A 24,282-nucleotide genomic window follows, 5' to 3' on the forward strand; every position below is an offset into this window, starting at 1 on the left:
AAGCCAGCAGCTCCCTTCCTGATGCCGAAGTCGCTTCAGCGACGCACAGAAGTAACGCAGTTGGACTCTCTCTGACCGAGGGCTCACCAGAGCTCGTGCCTCGAGCACAAGAACTGCGTTAGTGACCCGTATCATGAGCCCCAGGCCCCTGCAGCACAGGTTTGCGAGGACACTGGGGGAGGCAGGGTGGCTGCATGCATGCTATGTGTGCTGCAGGGCAGCCAAAACTATACTGAGGGGATGCTGCCACAGTGGAGCAGTACCCCCTGCTCCTGCCTCAGCTGCTCAGCTCCCTCCACTGCCCATCCACATATAGGGGCCAGAGAGGCAGTTCAGTCCAACTGTAATAGCACTGATTCCTTGAGTGTTCCACATGCCTTTTCCAGGAAGGGTTTCTGTGGTGTAAGCTCTTCCCCCTTTCAGCCCCCAGCAGAAGAGTGGAGGTGAGGATGTGGCCCCCACACAAAGCAGCATGGGTGTCAAGATGTACTGGGACATCTGTGAAGCAGCACAAGCACTACACATGAGGGAGGGTCCCAAACTTGTCAAGTAAATGACACCCGGGTTTTTGGCACTGAGAGTGACTCATTTGGACTTTACAGAGATGTGATAGACAGTGGGTTTTCTTTTCCTGTGCTAGTCAAGAGAAACACAACATGCACCCTTTTTTGTTAGAGTCATGTGAAAACTCATTCTGAGCTAGTAAACCACAAAAGTTAGACCATGAAACGAAAAGTGCTGTGATTATTCTCCCCTGTTTTAACAGAACAACTGGTATGCAAAACCTCACTGATTACTCAAACAATTTTGTCATTTGCACACAAGTGGTAGAGGACAAGAAGGGCCTGGTGTTCCCGGTGACAAGTTATGATTATCGAAATCCAGCTCACAGGAAGGTTGGTTGGGTCCTTTGCAGCAGATGGGAAGACATGTAATTGGTGCCATGGTCAAAAGCTCATCTAAGGCTGGGTTTTAATGAAGCCCACGGTGGGAAGAGGTTTGGGGAGTGGTTCTGCCTCAGGGCATAGAGCCAGTTTGCAGACAAGGCAGCTGAGCACATGCCTCTATCACTGCTGGTCAAAACTGTCTTTCCCAAAATCCAGACAGGGGAAGAAGAGTCTTGGTGGCTCAGATCAACCTTAGCAAAAAGAGGCTTCCCTTTGTCAAAAATATCATTGCACCTTGTCACCTCAAGAGTGGCATTTACATGTATGAATACATATCTCTGCTTTTGGGAACTTTGCTTTCTAATTTGAGGGATTTAAACATTTTGCTTTGAAAACTTTGCAATGAATGTGGATCTATAGGGGAAAAAAATGGGGCTGAAGTTTTCACTGTGTTCTCTTGACTGTAAGAGCAGCCTTCAGAAAAATGCTTGTAAGAGTAGCAATAAAATCACAAGAGCTACCAACATGAATTCACCATCTTTTAAGCCTTCTTAGCTAGGTCTACAAAAAATACAGAATTTGTCTCTTACCAAATGTAAAGTGCAGCTATATTTATATTACTATTAATCCCATAATAATAGAGGTTACATTTTAATTAAAAATGTCAGAAATTCAGTCCCTTCTCTGCCATCTGCTAAGACATGACATGGCTCTGAAGCAATTAATGATGCTTCAGCCTTAGACAGAACATCAGTTCAGCACTTTTCTTTTATTCACATGGCTGAACGCCAGCCAGAGTAGCATAAACAATTGGCCCCATGAGTTCTTACATCAAGACATTCAGGGCAGTGAGAATCTTGTCTTCAGATTTTTTGCTCTAAAATGCATTTGGCATTTCTAAGGTAAATGCCCTGTATGTCTTGCTCAGGGTTTGACATCTTGACAAATCTGCAAACTGATTCTACTTCTGCTTCAGAAGTGCTCAGGGGCATTGCTGAGAGCATGGGCAGGTTGGTAGGAAGGCTGTGCATGTAGCTGCCAAACTTACCAGTGAGCTCTGGTACAGGAAGATGTCTCACCTTTCCTTTCCTCGCTTGAAGAGGAACCTCTCTGTCCTGCATGTCATTGTCACATCCCTCGAGTGGTTCTCTCTGTAACCATCTCAGGCCCTTGCTGGTTTGCAACACCAAATTCAGCCAAAGCTTATTCCTTATAGGGGAAACAACAAATTTACAGTTTCAGTATCTAGCAAATTAATGCCTTTTTTTTAGAATGTCAATTTGGTTTATTGTGTCATTATATCACATCCTTTACATTTCCAGGCACTTTTTCATTGTTTATTTAATAGATCTCTTCATAAAAAGAAATAAAGGAATTTTGTTCAGTTTAGTAGGTATGAGTTTCTCTGGAACATATCAGGATTGGTATTTAGCTTGCAGGGGGATTTTGAAAAAGTTCAACACAGTTTTCTTATAGCCTGTCCTTTGAACAAGCAGAATTCAATTATGGGAGTTCTTGAATGGCATCCAGTCCCCTACCTCAAGGCAACCGGCTGGTGCCCAGCAAAAGAGTCTCCTCAAAACAAGCATCCGTTTTCCTTGTAGACCTGAGGCACCTACATCTGGAGCACCTGCTTCCTCTCTGCTGACAGGAGAAGAAACAGAGATATCTAGGGCTTTCTGCCTAAGTTACTGCAGGAACTTAAAATTTAGGTGCAAATTTTACATGTTTCAGTAAATGTAGCATATATTTCACCCCTTAGAAGTTATTTCATGCATAGTACTTTATTCTTGTGGTTTTTGTCAATTCTTGTGAATTGAAACCAGACTTCCACACTGAGCTGATATGTTTTATGTTTTTATAAGTCGTTAGATTATTATAAGCCTCCAGGAGGGCACAGATTTCTACATATTGTGCACTGACATGCAGACCAGACTATGAAATCACATGTCTTGAAAGCAGTTCTGCATATCATTAATTTAATAATCTAAGACTGCAGGCCTTCCATAATGTGTTCATTGTTCTTTAAGCAGAACCACCTCAGCTGTTTTCCAAAAGCCAAGATGTATTTTGAAATGAATAATGGTTTTAAAAAACATCTTAACTGACTGAAAACTTAGGGATGCTTGAAAGGTAGAATAATCAACTTCAAGTCACCTCAGCTGGATAAAATAGTGACTGGAATTCCACAACAGCCAGGATATAAAGCATTTCATTTAAAAGAGGCAATGCTGGAATCTTAATTTTGCCTGCAACTAAATTTGCTTGTATGCTTTTTGCTGCATGCTGAGCATCACTCATTAAATGTAAGATCTCCATCTGAAAGGTAATAGTGCCTGTCCATCATGCAGAATGTCCTATCATACTGGCAAAATAGATTTTTATTGAAGATGTAAGTAGTGCTGCAGGCCTGCGATGGAGCTGAAGCTGAATTAGGTTACGGGTGCAGAGGAGCAGTAACTGAGACTCCTTGGGGAGTGGGGAAGGTCCCCCTGGAAAGTAATCATGTCTAGGCCTCAGATGGCTTGTCTTGCTTCCATTTTCACCCCTTATGAATTATTCGTCCCTGCTAGTTGAAAAGGTCATGGGTCAGTACTGCTCCAAATCCCCTGGATTTTGACAGAAAAAGCATCTCATGAATAATGAAGCATGGCTTTGTGCAGACCAGGGTAACAGCTGAGTGAGGAGGAAAGGATCCTCCCCACAGAAGGAACTTCTGTGTGTGTTTTGAACAACTCATCACCATGCACAAGAAGTCAATTTGTATCTGCAAGTATTAGTACAAGCTCCTAACCAGAGGACACATGTTCAGGAAAAGCTGAGAACAATGTCTTGCACGCTCCCAATCCCAAAGAGTGACAGTATTTGAAATGAAAAATGTTCCTTGAAGTGTCTTGCTATATAAATCATTTGGAAGTGTGTCCTTATCAGTTATTTAGAAATGCTGAATTTTAGCTGAGAAAATGTAATAGCAGAACTCTGGTTGAGCCTTGACTGATAACCTAAATGTGCTGACCATGAGAGGCATACAGATTATACCTAAAATCCAGAGACTAAAAATGAACCTTGAATTTTCAAGTGCACAACAAGCTCTGAGAAAATAAGTCAAATTCAGGTATTTTTCAGCTTTGGCTAGCAGTCCAAATTCTGTCCAACCTGCTGTGTTGCTGGCTGTGAATGACAACTGACTGGACATGAGAGTGAGACAGGTGAAACCAAGGGCAGCTACTTCAGGAGGCTGCACCAGTCAAAGTGGCAAAAGAGAAGAAATATTGGTCCAACCTGTCTTTCTGTCATTTAGATCAAAATATGTCATGAAAAATGCATAAGAGCCTTTGCTGAGGTCTAACATAAACTAATTAATTGTCTTTGTACATTTTCAATTCTACTCATAGTTATTTATAATTGCTTCCAGACATTGCCTGTTCTAAATAACTTTTATCTTGTTGGGTGGCATTGTAGGTGGGAAGGAGTTAACTTCTTTTAAACAGAAAGTTTTAGGCAGGAATGTAAGCAGCTTTTTTTTTTTTTTGCTACCAATAGATCTCTGAATATAGTCTGTGCATATTGGGATATATTACATTTGTCAAAACTGTTGCAAATGAGACTCATGAGCTGACTCAGTCTATGGATTGATTACATAAGCTACCAGGAATCCAGGTCAAAGCAAAATTGTCATTAGGGAACTACCAGGTTAGAGACAGTGTCTTCTCTTTTTCCTTTAATATGCCTTATCACAAATACATTTTTAAAGATTTTTCAAGAACCACAAAAAACCTAATTTTTTACAGGAACTAGGAAGAGAAATTTGTGCTTTAGAAGGGTTAGTCAAGTGTGCATAAAATCCCATTGCCTGTAAAAGAAAAACAATCTGTTTTTTTCCACATGCTCCTCAGGGTAATATTTTGCTACTGAAATAATTTTTGCACACAGCTAATCTTGAGGCTTTATGGTACCTGCCAGTCAACTACTGGTTTGGAAGTCTCAAGAGCAAGTGAGACACTGTCTTGGTATTTACCCCATACCATAAATCCTCTTCATCCGGTACATGCTATGTGTACATGTATGACATTTGAGCAGAAATTACGAAAGTGTGTATTTTCCTCTTTTTTTTTGCTTATTTGTTTATCGCTATTTTCTCCCTGGAGGGGGACTTCCTACAGGAGGCATTGCACAGGATCCTGATGAGTTTGTTGTACAGTTATCAAAAGGACAATTAAGAGTGTGGGATTAAGTGAACATCATTTGGAGGTCAGGCTTTCACTTGAAGCTTTCCTGTGTCTCTGCATTTGATTTTTCATGTTCTTTGATCCCAGAATTGCAAGAAACTATTTACTATAAACCTATTTAAAATCTTGTGGTGGAGAGCTATACCCTGGTGCTCAGTGCTGAAGGGGTTAGTCTGAGAGAAACAAGGCTGAATAAAATATAATTCTCATGATGCTCATCCACACGATGCCTAATTAGTCCTCATTTGGGGGAACTGAGAAGCTGCGAGCCAGAATAATCAGTGCTTTTATGGATGGTAATGTCAGATGAATCTTCGGAAGAAAATGACAAGAAGTTACGGGGTTTTTTTCTTCTAACTTTCAGACATCGTTATCCTGCAGGATAGTGGAAATGGAAGCTTGGGAAATTAATTTAGTTGACTTCTCCAGCTCTCTGCATAGCTCTATGAGCTACTGAGAGAAGACATGGTCTAGAGTTTTTGGTCTATTACAAACCAAAAATAATCAGGGCCAACCTGGTGCCAGAACAAGCCTGCATAATATTCTGCCTCACCTTCATCCACAGCAGCAGATACTTACAGGTTGTAAGAACCCCTCAGTAAATCATATAAATTTAGCTCCAGTTTTTGCAGGAAGGAACTGGGTATTTATGCAGCTATTTATGCAGCTGCAGCTGTTATCCTGCACATTTGTTTGTTTTTCACACACACTGTTAAGGAAAAAAAAAATTCTTCCTCTAGAATTGAGAAGTCCATTTCAGCCCCCACTGCGATAATTAGCATTTGATGAGGCTGCTTGATCTTGCATGTAACACTTTTCATCAATACTTGGTGGCACTGCCATGCATTAAGTGCTAATACATTATCTCTAGGAACATTAAGGTCCAGAGTGATTGCCACAGTCATTGTTTTATGGAGTCAGCAAATTAGAGAAACAAGTCACAGGAGTCTTAAAGACCATTACCCTGTTTTCATGATATTTCCAGAGGACGGTATGTCAACTTATGCAAGTTGAATGGGTGTTTTTCTCTTATTTTAAAGTAATATTAAAGAGAAATTTAAAGTAAGCTGTAAATATGCATTTGAGACATTAAAAGAATTTTTCCTGAGAATTAATGAATGTGATAAGTGCCCTGTGGTGAGAGAGGGTTGGATTTTCTTTGAAGTCAAAACTGAGAATTCTGGTTGGTGATTTTCTAGATGATAAGAACATTCGTCTGATAGCAACAATTATTTCTCAGTGAAGGCTACTGCAACCTGCAATATCATTGTACTCTGTTCCTAGTTTTATCACTGTTTTCTTGACTTCTATTCCACTCAAAGACTGAGTCCCTTGCTTTTGCAAGGCACTTCACTAACCCCTACAGGCACCATGTCTTTTCAAATTAAACCACAAATGTGGCCTTAAAGTACTGGTGAAAATCTGAAGTAAATCTGCAAGGGAAAAAAAATATAATTTATGCTGGAAACCCGAACTAGTAATTCTTATGCTTCCATAAAGGTGTGGATGGGAAAAGAGAAAGGGAATGAATTTAAGATGTTTCAGCCCAGATGAGCTGTGGGGGGGAGTTGTGTTTCACTGGTCACAAGGAACCTGTTGCGTTTACAGGGGGAAAAAAAGCAAAAAGTCCCTTCATATTACTCTCCAGTTCACAGGTACATAATCACCTACTACACCAGAGTAGCTGGTGGTAAAAACAGAGGGCACACGTGAGCTGGGAGTGAAATACCTGTCATGCAGCACCATCGTGCCTGTGTGTGTAGTCTGGAAGTTTTACTCAAGATTTAGCCTTGCACAGTACAGGTGGTGCTGCTGTGTTACCAATGGTCACAAAGAAGCAGAAATTAGTGCAGAAGGATCCGGAGGTGGCTTTCAGCATGCCTTTGTGCAACCGCTTTTCCCTGCTGGCTGGCATCTGGGTCTGTAGTGCCCAGAGGAAGAGAAGAGCTGCTGCTGTTGAGCTGAAACAGTGGTAAGTGGTGCTTGGAGGATGACAGATTGAAGTAGGAGCATGAAGAAGTTGGATTTGGCTGTTCAGTGGCCTAAATGGGATCAGAGTTGGCAGTGTCTAGTTCAGAAAACTGCATGCCACCATTAGAGTAAACGGCCTCCTAATCAGGAGGTGTGCTACATGTGATCACCCAGCAGGTCACATCTGGAAATTCAAAGGCCAAGTGTTTAAAGGTATTAGAGGCTCATAAGGATAGAGAGGAGCACCAAATGGTATTTTCAGAAGTGACTCCTGTTACTTAAATTGCAATAAAATCTATGGGAATCAGGCAGTGAAGTACTTAATGCCTCCCTGAGAAAACTCTGCAAGGTGCTTGTTTTTATCAGTACGTGCCTATGTGCCTCTTAAAATCCTGGCTGTCAGAGACATCTCCTACCCATAGGGCTTTAGCAATGCTGAGTAGCAGAGATGGAAGGATTAAGACACAAATGCTGCAGTGTTTGAGCCCTCCCTGTGTAATGTCTGTGCATGGCTCTATTTGTGTGTCTGGTGCCACAGGAAGATGGATTATGTGGGGACATGCCATCAGAAAGCAAGGATGTGGCACACAGACTTCCTAAAAGGTATCAAAGCAGAGAACAAGAAAATCAGAGCATTGTCTTGGATTCCCATTCCCCTGAACAGATGAAGAGGAAAGGAGGACATGTTTAGTACCTTCTTTCTTAGATCACAGTAGCAAAAGTACAACCTGGCTCTAGGGCTAAATAAAGAAGGAAAACAAACTAAGTCCTGCTACCAGCTGTGATGGAGAAAGGCCTGCTGTGTTCTCCAGGAGGATTATTGGTATTACTGGTAACTGGAGAGATGCACATAAAATTGTGTGAATGAAGAGTAGGAAAGGTAAACTTCCAACACAGATAATCAAAAGAATAAAGAAATAGATTATTCTTTTGCAAAAAACAGTCTCTTCAAAATCTTATTGCAAATACTATCTTGCAAAATAATCTAGCAATATTGTATTTTATAATATGAGCTAATTAGTGATACATACAAGAAACAACAGGACCTTGAAAGAGTCAGCTTAGAAAGCCTTCACCAACTGTGTCATGGACTGTAGCTTAAATGCAAAGCTGGTGAACATTCAGATGCATAGTAGCAATCAAGCAGCCACCAAGAGAATCTAGCAAGGAGCACAGAGACACATGAAGCTGCAGAGCAGAATACCTGTGTGACAGTAAACGTCAAGATGTGAACGGAGAAGCTGAATTCAATGTGTGGAAGGCCAGCAGGTCCTGTGGAGTAAAACTTGATTATGAAAAGCAGGGTCATACACAGACTGGAAAGTACACAGTCATGTCAAAGCCTGCGGGGAGAACAGCTAAAGAAAAACCAGAGCACAATCAAGAAGCAGGCACTGATTTAGAGTTTGGATGTATAGGATACTAGGCTGTGCAAAGTGGCAAAAATGAATGGTTTGTAGGTGCCAGGCTGGCACCAGATGTAAGCGAGCAACTGAATGTCAGGTAGATAGATATATCCAGAACTATGGAGGTATCTTTGGGATTATTCAAGGGAAGAAAGCAAAGTTGTCATCCAGCAACAGTGAATGGCAGTTACATGATTTCTTAATCCCTTGGACTGTATGTTAGTACAAGCATGATAGAAAGCACTTGAGATCATGCTTCAGTAATATAGAAGACACAGAAGGCCCCATTGTCAGTGCAAACAGGTAAATAGATGATGCTTTGACAGCTGCTCTGCTGTCTGGGCTTGAACTCATCTCTCTGCAGAGTCAGCCAGGCTTAGCCCAGGGTGCCTGCAGTGGTCACTCCAGGCTGGGGTAGCTGCATCTCTGCAGACTGACTTTGCTGCAGTGTGCAGAGGGAGGATCATAGGAGCTAAGGAAAGGTTAGCATGTGTCTTACAAAAAGATGAAGCATTGGTCAGCTCCCAGAGCTCGGTATCATTGCTAGCAGTGGAATGAGTCCCGTGACTTGGAGTGCTGGCACCAGGGGCTACAGGCTTCAGAAGCAGGCAGGGCAGGTGAGGGGGAGGTGTGGCACTATAAGTAAGGGAGATGTTTGATTGCACAGCCCTTAGAGTTAGTGACAATGTGGTGAAGAGCTTCTGGGTGAAGATTAGAGGAAAGGAAAACAAAGCAGATATTGTAGAGGGTGTTTTACTACTGACTGCCCAGCTGGGATGTAAGCACCAGTGAATCATTCTATAAGCAATTAGGAGAACTCTCTGGATCAGTAGCTCTTGTCCTTATGGGAGACTTCAACTTCCCAGATGTCAACTGGAAATATCATACTTCTGTGACAAGTCTTGGAAATTCTTGAGGTTTACAGGAAAAAACTGCTTGTCATTCATACGTAGTGAGCCAACTAGGAAAGATGCCCTCCTGGACTTGCCATTTGTGAATAGAGAAGGACTCATGAGGGATGTGACAGTAGGTGGCTGTCTTGGCTACAGCGTTCATGAAATGGCTGAGTTTAAGATCTGCACGGTAAAGACAAAAAAGGATGGCAGAGTTGCTACCCTGGACTTCTGAGAGCAAACTTTATGCTGTTTGGGGAGTTATTTAGCAGAGTGCCCTGGGAATCTGCTTTTAAGGACTTCAGAGTCCACATGTGCTGGTCAGTCTTTAAGATTCACCTTTCAGAAGCACAGGAGCAGCCAAATTCACCCTGTTGTAAGTCAAGCAAGCAGAGCAGAAGACCAGCTTGGCTGAACAGGGGAACTCCTTGTGTAGGTCGGGAGGAAACAGAAACTGTATGACCCCTGGAAGCCAGGTCAGGTTTCTTGGAAACCTGAGTACAGAGCTGTGGTTCATTTGCACGGGGAGAAGACATGAAAGACCAAAGCTCAGTTAGAGTTGAAACTGGGCAGTGCTGTTTCAAATAACAAAAAGGGCTTTTTTTTCAGATGAGGTGTAAAGAAAATATTGGACTGACACTTGGTGAAGGTGGTCATCTGACTGTGTTTGGCTAGTTTGGAGAGAAGGAGGCTGAGGGGTTCCCTTACTGCTCTCCACAGCTTCCTGAGGAGAGGAAGCAGAGAGGGAGGTGCAGAGCTCTTCTCACTCGTGTCTACTGAGAGGATGCATGGGAATGGTTCCAAGCTGCCCCACAGGACATTCAGACTGGACATTAGGAAGCATTTCTTTACTGAGAGGGTGGTCAAACTCTGGAACAGGGTTCTTAGAAAAGTGGTTGATGCCCCTAACCTGTCAGTGTTTAAGATGCATTTGGACAATGCCCTTAATTGGTCAGCCTTGAAGTGGTCAGGCAGTTAGACTAGATACTTGTTGCAGGTCACTTCCAACATAAATATTCTATTCTACTATATTCCATTCTGTCCTATCCTATCCTATCCTTTCCTGCTGTGATCTTCTCTGCCTTTATAGTTGCATCCTGAGGCTGTTCATTCAGGTCTGGTTTTTTCATGAGGTAAAATCAAAATTTTCTTTCCTAGCAAGGAAGGGTGGGGACTGATGCATTTTCTGTTTTCTTAGAGACAGCTTCTCTAGTCCAGAGCAGGCATACAGTGGTAGCACAACATGAAGAAGTTTGAACCGGTTGATTTCTCATTTACCTCTTGGATGAGGCAGCTGCCAGGTGTCTCAGCCCAACATCTTCTGCAATCCCTAACCCCATTAACCAGCTCAACACAACAAATGAGGGATCATTCTCCAGCTATCACTAAATTTTTCAGCGGGTTGGTGTGTTTTTCTGTAAGTTGATACTAGCTCACTGACGTGACAGGCAATATTAATAAAGCCTTAGTCACAGAGCTGGAAAGAATGCTTTTTACACATAGGACCAAGAGCTGCCTGGATCCTTCTTTGTTTGAGCAAGCAGCCAGAAAGTTAGAGGAAATAATGAGAAAAAGGAGATGTACTTGTCAATACAACTTCATGATTGAGTGTAGATGTTGGTGAGAGATGAGACATCTTGCTGCTTTTTGCCAAAAGCTATGGAATCACAGTGCAGTGTCTCCATGTTTTGCTGCACGATTTCCTAATCATACTGTGTTCATACACAGTAAAGCAATATAGCTCAGCAATGAGCTGTCAAGACAGAACACTAGTAATTATGTGGCTTCTTTGGAATGAGGCAACCTTGAAATCCAGTAATTAAGTAGCAATGTGTGTCTTGGTTTAACTCCATGTCGTGGTTTAATTCAGTGTCATTTCTAAGTTCAAAAATTGTCCCTATGTTTGTGTTCCAAAAATCAGTATTTACTGTTTGTTAGATAGAATTTTGAAACAGGAAAGCTGTAGTGGAGGCCTGTGAACTGCTCAGAATCTTTGCTGTGTGTAACACACTCTGCCTGAACCTGCAATTTCTGCGTATTGGTTCCTACTTTGTGGAGCCATTCTGCATATGGACGTGCATACAGCATATGGTTAGACTTACTAAAGAAGCTTTTTGCTCAAGTAAACCACTGCAAGTCCCATCAGCCCAGCTCTGCCCTGTCTGCAGTGAAGATCTGTTGCTACAGGCCTTGGCATTAGTTCAGGAGACACTTCTAGTCAGGATTCATTTTTGACATAGATGAATGAGGACTTTGGTGAAACAACTCAAAAAGAGATTGCCCTACATAAATTGGCTGAGCATTAGGCTTTGAGAAATGAATGATTACATTTAGAATTGCCTTTCACATTAATAGCTGGAGAAGACCTGTCCAGCTGTCTATATGAGAGTGGAGATTTATTTTCTGAGGTAAAAGTGGAGTGAACTACTTTCTCCATCCAGAGAAAGTTTTGGGTTGGGTAGTCACCTTTTTTTGAAGGAGAAGAATATTCCCGATGATAAAAAGAATATATAGAAATGACACTGCATTTTGGAAATTGAATAGTATCTTCTCCTCCAGAGATCCACAGCCATTAACCAAAAGAGTACCAATTTAAAAACAAGTTTTTGAGGGAAAAAGGTTACTTTTATCAGAGAAGGTACTATTGCAGAGATGCACATGCTGAGCTGACTTTACAAAGCAGTTAAGTAGTTTTACATTGTAAAACTTTTAAGATCTCCATACAACATACAACTAAAATTTCTTTTGACAGGTACATGGAAATTCTGCTAATCCTTTGTGTCAGAAATGTATTTTTGGAATGTGTAAGGTTAGAATACGTCTTTTTTAATGCAGTATCATGAAGTTAGAAAATCTAGGAATTTATAAAATATGTGGTTTTTTCCTCTGTGCCTTCACCCCATAGAAATTTAGGAAATGAAGGGCTTCATCTTAAATCCTTGTGTGTTCTTCTTTGTGTATTTTCAGGATTCCTCTTTGATTGGAACAGCCACAGTGGCTGGTCCCAGGACAAGTGCAATAATTGGAGATCAGGGAACACCACCGAAGGTCCAGCTCCCCCTCAATATGTAAGCAGCTCCTCTCAGTCACTGTGTACTCTTTGTTTCCAATTGTGTGTGCGTGCGTGCGTGCGTGTGTGTGCTTGAAACCTCCATGCCCAAATCTCAGCTCACGTGCATTCTGAGAAGAGAGAGACTGAAATTTCAAACATGAGGCAGCCCCTGCTGAAATTCAAAAATTAATAGAGGAGGGCAAGACTTCCCCCTTTCTGTGTGAGCCCTTTTAGACTTTATTTATTACAGCTGTATGGATCACTGTGAAGCAAACTGAATACCTCTGAGCTAGAGAAAATCTTCCTTCATTTAAAGCTCTTACAAAGGTGTAGTCCCACAGAATCAAACACCTGATATATTCATCATTAACCAGAAAAAATGACCCAGTTGCATTTTTGTGCCATCAACAACAAATGAACAAAGGCAATGAATGAACTTCACATCTTTGGCATATGGTCTTATTGAATAGTCCATAGAATAACAGAAGGTTTACAGAACAAAAAGAGTGGACTTCATTATAGCAAGCCTCTTCTAGCCTGGTTGGTTTATCTGATACTTGTCTAGTTAAACTACTGAACCCTTTCCTCTCAACACATAGACCTTTTAAAAGCAGGACAACTATACACACACACACATATGCACATCCATATTTTTGGGTTTTATGATATGGCTAAAATAAGGTCTGAATTCACAAAATCCTAAAAATAATAGAGAAGTTCCTCTTTAAGAACAATACGAGTGTCGGAATAGAACCAAACAAATTTCTTTTTGGCTACTTATTTGAGATCTTTATACCTGAGGGATGCCACACATCCCTGAATGCCCCATGGAGAGGTCTCATCATTACCCTGTGGTCACCCTGTGCAGCCTGTGTGGCACATAGTGGGGCACATATTTATTTCAAGCTTTGCCCTGACTAGGAAGTAGTAACTGGAAATATTTGATGTACCTAGTTGTTGAATCAGGACATTTTCCAGCTCTCTGGCAATGTCCCTGACTCCATGCCTCAGCAAGCCTCCCCTTCTCTCTCCCATGCTTCTCCTGTTATCTCCCTTGTGAAGCAGCCTTGTAATCTGGTCTGTCATTTTGCATTTGCGAGCCAAGTTCCAGTCAAAGAGGATGCATTATTTGAAAGCTGTAGCAGTAGTGGGGAGGTGTAACTCTAGACAGAGCCCTGGGGCTTCTATGTTAAGAGCAGAGTCACAGGCAGCTACCCAAGGCCAAGAACATAAGCCACCTCCACACTTAAGACTGTTTTTTAGGGAACTTCTAATAAACATTTTGGGTTCTTCTAGGTCCCACACCCTAACCCTTAGCCTCATTGTTTCACATAGCCCAGATACTACGTTTTGCAAGATTTCAGATTGTTGTTTTAACACTTTCTTCTAGGCTGTACAGAGTTATCTGGTGAAGTTTCACACTTAACATCTAGAGAACAGTGAAATGTGTCCAAATCCAAAGATTTTGGCTCAAGGCAAAATCATCCTCAGCAAATGGGACCACTAGACCTGACTTCCTGGCAGAGGAAAAACCCAGAAACAGTTTCTGGGGAGGGAAGCTGCCTGCAATCAAATTGTTTCCAGCCATGGATAAGGCATCCCCCCCAGCTCTCCCACAGCCCCCTCTCCGCCAGGAATGGAGCTTATGCCTGGCCACAGGGTGGGCTGCAGACCCAGGCTGAGCCTGTAGCTGGGTTTGGAGAACCCTGTGCCTCTGCAGCTAAAGAGGAGACCCCCAGGGATGGATATCCTCACTACCCCACACGGGTGGTGGGACCACCAGTCCACAAAGAAAGTGCTGATCACTTGTGTTGTCCCAGGGTCACCCCATATGGTTGTTGCACACAAGCTTTCATCACTTTAGCCATACAGAGATTGGTCTGTTTTGGTATGGTGTCCATGCTGGGCTGTTGTACACCTTCTTTTAGTCTCTGCAAGGATTTTGATACTCTATCTAGAGGATATTTAGGCTCATTGGGATATTGGATATTCAGACTTAGAGGTGGCTGATGTGGGGGAATTTGCTGGGTGAAGCTAGTAGGAGAGAACAGAAAGAAACTAATAGGAGAGCTGGAGATAGCTGCAAGGCACAAGAGCCTGTGATCCACTTAGGGTAATTTTCCTTGCACCTTCTTCCAGCATCTCCACCTGTAAATTACATTATTACATGTAGCCCCTCGGGGGAAAAGCCTAAGTCTATCTAAAATGCTCTGTTCCTGATCCTCTGCTTTACCCATAGCTTCTGAATCTGAGCCCTGTGTAAGCAGCAATTTCAAAAGGGACAGTCAAAGCCACACTTTCTGCTCCCTCGAGTGAGTGCAGTCTGGCACTTTCTGTTACGTCCTTGCAGAGCACAGTGCTGAAGGATTAGCATTGAAGCATGCAACCTTATTTCTTGTCAGGGTGACGCATTTTAATGTTCTTCAGATCATATGTAGCCTCATGTTTTCCATCAGGTGAACAGCTACAGACCTGCTCAAGACTACCTGATTATATAGGCTAAAAAAAGGATGTGCAGGGTGGTTTCTCCCATCTGTTGACTAATGAAATACACTTTCTGATTAGGTCTTTGTACCCCATGCATATGGTAAATAGAGCCAGGCACATCAGCCTAAGATTCCCCAAGGAGCTGTTACCAAATATTTCATATTCTGCTCATTACTGCTGTTTATTTACTACCTTCAGAACAAAAATTAGGAAATCTACGGTGCAATAACGCAGCTGAATCAAGAAAAATAACAGGATTTATTCCTCAATTATATTTCCTGGAGAGCAGAAGTAAAAAGTCATGTATCATTTTTATTGGCTAAAAATATACAATCAGAGCTGTTATAGTTTTCATTTTTTCCTCTGGTTCATTGCTATAAGGTGGGCAGCAAGCCTCCTCTCACCCACCCCTAAGCCTAAGAGCATTCTGCTGCACTTTGTAGTGTAAATGCACTCTCTGTTTTCCCATTTCTCTTAATCTATCTTCACTGCCTGTAAATCACAAATAAATAAAAACTCAAGGCACAACCTTGATCAAAAATTACCAGAAATCCCTTTTTGCATCTGTAGAAAAGTGACAGTACCAAAAAAATCTGGTATTTTACAAAGAAAGTGTCGTTCTGTGTGCATTCTTGCTATTCTATCCTGACTTTCCATTATTTCCCAAAGTGCAAGCAATCATTCTTAATTTTCAACAAGAATCTCTCTAAACAGAGAGAGTATCTGTAGGGATTTTAAGCTGTAGTCATTTCACAACACTAGACACATCCCTGAAATAGTAACAGAAGAACAAAAGAGAGATAAATAGAAAGATTCTAAACAAAGGGAATAAATAAAAACTGTAATTAAATAAATAGAAAGTTCTACATATTGGACCCTATATTAAAGATTTATTACCATACTTGCATGCAAAACATCCAAAACCAAATTCTACCACTTCACTTACTTAAGTAAAAAACCCGTTGCAGAATGTGGCCCTTTCTCACTTTTGTTTTACCAATATAGTGTAAGAATTACTGTACCAGATCAGAATAGTTTGTTGTGTGTTGTGTGTTGTTTCTAAACTTGGCCAGCATAAATAGCATTGAGAAAGCTGCAAGAAAAGCAGCCTACCTGTAAGAAAAATTTCCTCTTAAACTCCACAACAGAGGTGGATCCCACCCTGAAGTATATGAATATATACTTCTTCCAGATGTCAGGATTTGCAAAGTCCTCTTACTCGAGCCCTTGTTACTCTGGCTCTCTGTAATTGTCATGTTTTTCTGAAACTGTTGCTAAGTCCTTAACTTTGGTGTTGCTTTGTGGCACTGTTTGGCTTTGGTTGTGCCCTGAGTGAGAAGTATGTCTCATCAACTTCTAAATTACCTTTTACTCTGATTAGTTATCTTTATTGTCTTAGAATTCAGTCTCTGCCCTTCCTTGTTTGTGAAGCAGCCTGTAATGATGTACCTTTTTAACTACGACTTCTGAACAGTGCTTCTGCTCACTTTCTGCTCTGTGGGGCTGTAGCTGGAGCAGGACAGGTGGTGGTTGATGCCATCTCTGTGCTTTCTCCCTCTGTGACCTCTCCCCACAGCTACCTAGCCCTGTATGCCTACAAGCCTCAGAAGAACGACGAGCTGGAGCTCCGCAAAGGGGAGATGTACCGGGTCATTGAGAAGTGTCAGGACGGCTGGTTCAAGGGCACGTCTCTGAGGAGTGGCATGTCTGGTGTCTTCCCAGGCAACTACGTGACACCTGTTTCAAGGTGAGGACCACCAGCCTGTACTGGGGCTGAGAGGGATTCTGGATGATGCTGAAAGCAATGCAGCTCTGCTATCACATTCCCCTTCCAGAAATTCTCTGGTGGCACTGCAGACTTCAGTAATGAGACTTGCAGGTTGTAGCATTGGAGTTATCCATGTCCTCAGGAGATTGCACTAGCTGTATTAGATGATGGCATTTATAACCTCTGATAGGCCCAGGTTTTACTATTGTAAAGAATCTGTTTGCTAATGATTTTGTTGTTATAAAACCACTGGACGTGTAACAAAATAAGGAATGCTTGTGTCTTGCTTTTCAGTAGCTCCTCATGTTGATTTTGTTCTTCTTAAAGCAAAGATCTGGAATGGTTTGGTTCTGGACTAATGGTTGAACAGTTAAAATTCCAACGTGGTAGGAGAGTTAAGTAAATTGTCTGATTTTACCTACCCCTGCCTCGGTTGCAGAAGATGAGAAAAGGAAAGAATGGCATTTTTGGGGGAGGAATGCCATTTGTCAGAGTTCAGTATTGGACAACACCAAATCAAAGCTGAGAAGCTGAGAAGAAAGTCCATCTCTGTGTCACAGACTGTTTGCCCCACATGTTCCTTGCAGGTGAATGGTGGGATTTGTATGCCCCTATCTCCTTTAGAGCAACTGTGGATTTGCAAACTGAACTCATTCCTTCTCCTGTGCTCTCAGTCTCTCCTCCCACATGAACACTGTCTCCACCATCTTTGACTCCTCTACAGAGAAGAGCACCTCACAGCTCAGACACTGTTGATCTTGAAAAATTGATCCAGCTTTGTTGCACCTACAGTTTATGTCAAGTGTGTAGCATGTGTTCTGAGTAACACCAAAAGTTAAGAACAGATCAGAAGGCAGTAACTAAGACTGCTGAAAGTCCTAATATTGCATTTCAGTAAGAAAACCCCAAACATTAATTCACTGGTTCTTAACTGTTCATCAACCTAAATGTATTTACCTTATTTTATAGAGCCCCTTGGCTGCCTTCACTCCTTACCTCTTCAGCTCTTAATTAGTAAGGAAGTTTGTGCTGAAGGGTTGGTTATCTGAATCAGCAAGACTTTATTAAATGCAGCATGTCACAGCTAGAACAAGACAGAGAAGTGCTAAAGGGCAAAAGTGCTTTCCACAAAACCTGAAAGCAGCTTTATGATTATATTTATGATCCTGTGGGCTAATTAAGTTTCTGTATAAATCACCCTCAGTGAGAACAGCAAGAAAAATCTGATAGCAACAAAATCTCCTATTTGCACTACTTTCAACATACTTTGTTCCCCTTTGACAGCAAAGCAGAGGATTGGATTCATACATGTTTTTCTGCCACTCCCTACAAAACCCAAGGAAAAGAAGTTGTGAATTTAGTAACACTGAACTAGATTTATAAGCTGCCAAAACGTGTGTGAGTGTAGTATTACGGAAAAAGAACAGAACAGAACTCTTTAGATGGACAGACAGGCACAGGACAGCAGAGAAAATTTCCCACATCCAACATCTATCTACCTCTGTTGGAGTCACAGATAGTTTCTGTACATGTTGGTGTGCATGTTTGTCTGAACACAGCTCTCAGTGAACCATTAGATGTGCTTTTCTGGCAAACTCAATCTAGTGCAGATGGCCAAGCCAGCTCCAGCTGAACCTTCCTGCCACCCTGCCAGCTCTTCACAGCAGATGACAGACAGTCAAGATTTCCATCTGGTGGGATTCCCAGCTTTTTCCAACCTGGAGGCTTATCAAAAAAAAATAGAAGAAAAGAAAAAATCAGATTTATTTAGCAAAATGTAATCCAGGCAAACCTTCCACCATGAGATAAGTGAATGACACCACAGTGTTGTCTTTCCTCCTGTGACTTCAGCAAGGAGTGGATTGGGCAGAAGGGATAGCTATCTTTTGCACTTCTGGACCATATCCTCCAGCCTGTGCTTTGGTCTTTTTCCATCCGAATTTCACTCTTTTGGTTTTTCACTCTTTTCTTAGGGTTATTTCTTCTGTCACCCATGTCCTCTGAATCAGACCAGATTGTTCAACATGCTCCTTTCTGCTCTTCTCCTCTCTGTGTTCCTACACAATCTTGGGGACCCAGAGGTTCTCCCAGTTCCATACCCCATAGTTGACTCTTACACTTTTTGTGTTATTCTCTCCTCTCTTTCTAAACCCTTGCACTGTCTCATTTCAATTTCCTTCACCTTACTTTGTTCTGCCTCCTATTCCCTGTGCTGTCCTTTCCCTGGAAGAGGACCTTGGCCCCAGAAGCAGCCCAGGAGAAGAGAACAGCACAAAATGATCCATCTGTTTCATGGCATCTACAGCTGGGGAAGGAAATTATTCAGGAACTTGAGTAAGAAACTCAGAGAAAGAGCTGCTGAGCAGCAGCAGAGTTTGTGCATTGATGTCCTTCTGTCCTCAGTGTCCTTTTGTCCTGGTCAGAGTTTTTAGCTCAGTGGTAAGAGGATCAAGACATGCTGTAGTCTGAACTCAATTCATAGGAGAAGAAGCCTTGTCCGTTCCCTCTGAGGTCTACTTGGCCACTCAGGTGAAATACAAATTATGCAGGCAGTTGAAGTGAGAAGTGGGAGAGGCGTCAATGACTGTTTGGATTTCCTTTGCATTTGGGTCAGCTGCATTCCTGTCCCTGTTGCATTCCCTTAGCAAATCTAAGCTAGGGCTGGTTACATGAACAGGGTGAATGTTCAGCCAAGCCAAGCCCAGTCAAGTCTGCTGCTTCCCCGTCCCCTTCAACAGCCACACACAGATTTGGTGTTACTCATCTTTGTTTCTCCCTGTTGGGCTGTATGCAAGTTTGGTCCAAAGAAAAGATCTCTGAGTCTCTTTTAATTATCACCCCATGTGAAATAGCCTTTGGCACACAAAATGACATTTGGGACATACTCATTTCCTCTGAATTAAGATTTGTGATTTTACTAGAAACTATTCAGACAGAAATGTAGCATAATACAAGACATGATGAGAAAAGTTATCTTTTCTGTTTTTACTCTGCACTTCTTCCTGTAGGATAAAGAGGTGAAAATATCCCCCAGCATGCTTATAAATGGATCCTATAAAGATAAATCTATATCAATACTTCAGTTTACTTTAACAGCTGATAGGGTATCATGTTAAACCCCCTTGGTAACTGGGGGTACTTATCAGCACGGTGGTTGGGTATTGGGGTCTCTGCAGCATGCTTACACTGTGCACTTGTCTCCATGCAGGGTGCCAGTGGGAGCTGGGCAGCCCAGGAACAGTGGAGCTGGAGGAGCTCCAACAACAAAAGTAGCCCCAGGAGCCATCCACCCCATTGTGGCTGGTCACAGCAATGCCACCACGGCTGTCAGACCAGTTGTTCCCATCACTGCTCCCCAGACGCATCCGCAGCTGCAGGCGGCCTCTCCGCAGCTGAACAACTGCCTGAGGTACTCGGCTCAGCAGCCAGCCAGCCAGCCCCGCAGCGCCATGCAGATGGGTAAGTGCTCACCCCGTGCCTCCTGCCCTGCACTGGCAGGATTGATGTGGCATCCTCTACAATGTGCTTGTCCCCACAGCTTTGACTCGCTTTAGTCACAGCCCAGTCAATGTGGAGTTTGTCCACTGGTGTTTTCTTTGCTTGTAATATTTATGGGTTTCTATTGATCTCTGGGAACCACGTTGTGTTTATCAGATCGTTCTGTTGCTACAGCTGAAATAGATTGTAGTGTTTACAAATATTTATACAATTTATCTGAGTGAAAGCAAGCACTCTGTATATTGAGGAGATGAACAGTTCTGAGTCCGGTTGGCTTGCTGATAAAAAAATACTGCCCTTATTGCAGAGCAAGTAATACATGCCTTGAAATTAAGAAGCATTTCATTGGGCTACAGGGATGAAAGGTATTTATAAGGCAGAACGGGACCCCGTGTTAGTGATAAAGCAAAAGATCTGAAAAATGCTGCCACCTTTTTGAAGTGAGAATAAGAGCTTCTTGCACCAGGGGGCCTCTGTTCTTTCTAGGTTCCCTTTCTGATGTACCGCACAATTTTCTAGAGTACAATTTATTCCCCTTTCCCTGATGTTAAACAGCTTCTGATGATGCATAAAGTAGAAGTAAATCCTGTGGTGGAACTTTATAGCAAAATTTAAAACATTTTATTTCTGATATTTTATAGGGATGTGAGCCATTGTATTTACAAAGGCAGATCAGTAAGAACTGTGACTGCTGAAAACTGTGGTCTTAGATACAAAACAGAGCAAACACAAATGAGAAATACCCTGCAGAGTTAAGTCATGAATTCATACCTTTTGAAGCCAGAAGGCTCCATTATGACCATCTAATCTCACCTCCTACACAGTGCAGACCAGAGGGAAGAAAACATAATCACATACCTGTGAATCTCAGTGTCAAACAGTGGTGACTCCTCTGCTCAACAAACAGTGCAGGGCTTTACATGTCATACTGGGGAATAATCGATTCTTTTTGTCTGCTTCAGAAAGTGCTGCTTTACCCTCAAGTCACACCCTTCCAAAAGGTCACCTGCTCCCACAGTGCAAAGGCAAAAATGTCCCCTTTTGGGTGAAGTGCTCAGGAAGTGTTCAGGGGCTCCTGGTGCCTCCTGTGCCCATGTCAACAGGCAGGTGACTCTCCTGAAACCAAGGTGACAGATTGCTTTGCCCCACAGGCCTGGCATGCCCCATGCCTTCTTTCCACAGCGCTACTGTGCTACACCTCCAGCAGCTTCCCTGATTTAAGATTGCTCCTCTAGGTCACTCTGACATCTCTAAAGTGCCAAAGTGTTGGCAGGCAGGGTGATCCAGGGACCACAGAGCTGTTCCAAAGCCTCCTAAGCAGAGAGTTTTCCAACCTTTCCAGAAGATCAATGAGATTGTTGTTTTAATTAAATAAACCTTTGCCAGGATAAATAAAGGAAGTTTTCATGATTATCAGTAATTGTCTCCGTAATGGCTCTCCTCACCAGTGTCCTGTGGACCAGAGCCCCTGCAGGACAGGTCAATGCACTGACTTTTGGAAAAGCTTTCCAAGAGAGGCAAGCTGGCACAGTATTCAAATCACATTTCTGTTGGCTTGCAATATACATGAGTAACAAATCAATTTTCTACAAGGCCACTAATGTAGGAATACATCCAAAATGAAATATGAGTGGTGTAGAACAAAAATAGCCTTCAGTGAGCATTGCTAATTAATAGCATGTTTGATGCAGCACAGTCCAGATCCAGCGATCCCAGAGCAAAGGCATACATTGTAACAGCAAGCAGATGAAACTACAGAACAGAATGTGAGAGCTCCGCTCAGAGCGGATTTTTCTCAGGCCATTTCTTTTACTGTTTCTCATGTTCCCTTGTGTATGGAAACACCAAGTCCTACATGAAAGAGTTGATGTACCTAATATGATTATCAAACCAGGGTTCTGCATCCAGGTACATGCAGTGCAATTCTATTAGTATGCTTTTCCTCTAAATTTAGGAAAGCCATTGCTCCCTACAAACAGTAGTTCAAAACCTAGATCCTGCAAGCTTAACCGTCCCAAAAAAATTAGATTTCTGATAGCAACAGTTGCTCATCACTCAGGTTCCAAATGGGAAAATGAGGAGGGAATCACTTCAAGATAACCAGTGGTACCCTGCCTGGCTTTCTGGAAATGAACTGCACTTTCACTGCATGTTTTTGGTAGTCCTAGGAGGGGAAGATGATAACTAATAGTAAAAATAGTCTTGAAGGTGTCAGTAATAATAACTTTTAGGGCCTTCCTCATGCAACATCGTTAAGTTGTATCAAGTTACAGGCTGGCTAAGGATAGTTTAGCTAATTTGCTATACACAAGCAAGTAAAAAAAGATGTTATAGAGTCAAGGAGCTCCTGTGAGGGAGAATCGTATCAACTTTGGAGATGCTAATCTGATGATGACTGGCCCATCATGTTCAGTATCATGTCAGATCATAGGGCATAAGACTGGAAGATTAAATTCCCTCCTGGCATGAGTGCTCAGGTGGTGTCGTGAGTATGATTAATGGCAGTTTATCAATCTAATCCCGCTTAATGGCTGCCACTGATAACCATAGGAATAAAAACTAGTGCTTTAAGTTGTTCTAGAACTTTTGTGTAGTTATAGATTGAGTGAACTCCAGCTACATAAAAGTTTGTCCTTCAGACAAATTTGTAAGAAAATCACAGATCAAAGTGGATCAGAAATTTTCCAGTAAAATGCATCTTGGTCAAAGAAAAGCAGATTTGCTGGACTCAAATTTTTTGTCAGGAATGGATATAGTTCAACCAGACCAACCATGAAGCTGTACTGCCTCAGGGAATTGATGGCTTTCCAGAGCTGTTCTTCGCATAAGAGAACAGTGCAATGATCACATTCTATGTTTTCACATCCCGGATGAGTAACCTGACCAAAATAGAGGCTATTGTGGGGTGAGTGAGCATGATGTGCTCAGAAAAATGTTCAGAGGTTCAAATTTTGCACTGAGACAGAACTAAACAAGATTATGAAACCTTGAAATCATTTATGAAATGGGCACTTTCCAGCCAGTTCTATTATTGAATCATTTATGTGAGGGAATGTCTGAGTATGGACTCGGCTTCTGGGCTGTACATACTTGAAGTGGAGCTGTATTTAGGTAACAAAGTCACAGACAACATCATTGTGGAAATGGACCCAGAACTTTATCACATTTTTTTGCAACCTGAAGCATGCAACAGGCTCCGGAATCCCTGGAGGGCTGACCTCATCAGTGTGTCACAGTCACAGTTAAATGGACAAGCTCTAATTCCTGGTTCCCACTGCTTGCAGGCAGGGTTTGCTTAGCAGGAGCAGCCAGACTAAAAGGCACTGCATAGTCCCTTAGGGACTTTGCTGGCAGAGAGGAGGCTGAGCTCAGAAATCCTCCGGTGGATTTCTGCTTAATTTATCCTCTGCAGCACAGTGATGTGATGTTGATCATTTTGTTAGAGCTGAAACAAGAGACCTCCCTTTGTAATTGCTGTCTGCAGGGTCAGCATGGATCATCTGGGCTAACCCCTTAGGTCCCATGTTGCATTGCTCCAAAACCTATCACGTTAGGAGGGGAGCCTGGGGAGGGTGCGGAAAACAGCTCAGTTGGAATGAGATAATGTATTTTAAAAAGACATCAGGATAGGTATTTATTTCCAGGCATGGGCAGGGATAGTGAATGCCATTTCCCAGTGGCATCACTGGGGGGAACAAACCAATTTTGGTGACTTCGGACAGGCCTTTTGCAGCCAGGAGGGGCATTAGCCAAAAACGCAGCGTGAGATATCCTGGGGCTAAGGCTCAGAGCTTTTGTCTCCATCGGGCCCTTGGCACCTTCACAGACAGAATCACAGAATTTTCTGAGTTGGAAGGGACCCACAAGGATCATCGACGCCAAGTCTTCAAAGGAATGGCCCCTAAGGGGATCGAACCCACAAGCTTGGTGTTACTGACCAGCTGAGCTGTGGCCATTGAAGGGCCTATCAGGGCAGTGCGAGGGGAATTTAACCGTGCTCTGTCCCCCTCCCGCAGCGCACCCGGCAGTGCCGGCCCCGGAGCGACCCACGGCCACGGTCTCGCCTCTGCGGACGCCCAGCTCGCCCTCCC

The 24,282-nt window shown here is 42.6% G+C and overlaps 1 protein-coding gene across 1 annotated transcript in view; it reads left to right on the forward strand.

Moving 5' to 3' along the window:
* Positions 1-24,282, forward strand: part of SH3RF3 (SH3 domain containing ring finger 3) — a 119,781-nt gene that overhangs the window by 59,191 nt on the left and 36,308 nt on the right. The window contains exons 5-8 of the mRNA XM_017736975.1: positions 12,354-12,454; positions 16,502-16,672; positions 19,902-20,152; positions 24,208-24,281. Coding sequence (XP_017592464.1) covers positions 12,354-12,454; positions 16,502-16,672; positions 19,902-20,152; positions 24,208-24,281 — 597 coding nt within the window. The remainder of the gene's footprint in view (positions 1-12,353; positions 12,455-16,501; positions 16,673-19,901; positions 20,153-24,207; position 24,282) is intronic.

This window comes from Corvus brachyrhynchos, unplaced genomic scaffold (assembly GCF_000691975.1).
Source record: "Corvus brachyrhynchos isolate BGI_N302 unplaced genomic scaffold, ASM69197v1 scaffold83, whole genome shotgun sequence".
Classification (NCBI taxonomy): domain Eukaryota; kingdom Metazoa; phylum Chordata; class Aves; order Passeriformes; family Corvidae; genus Corvus; species Corvus brachyrhynchos.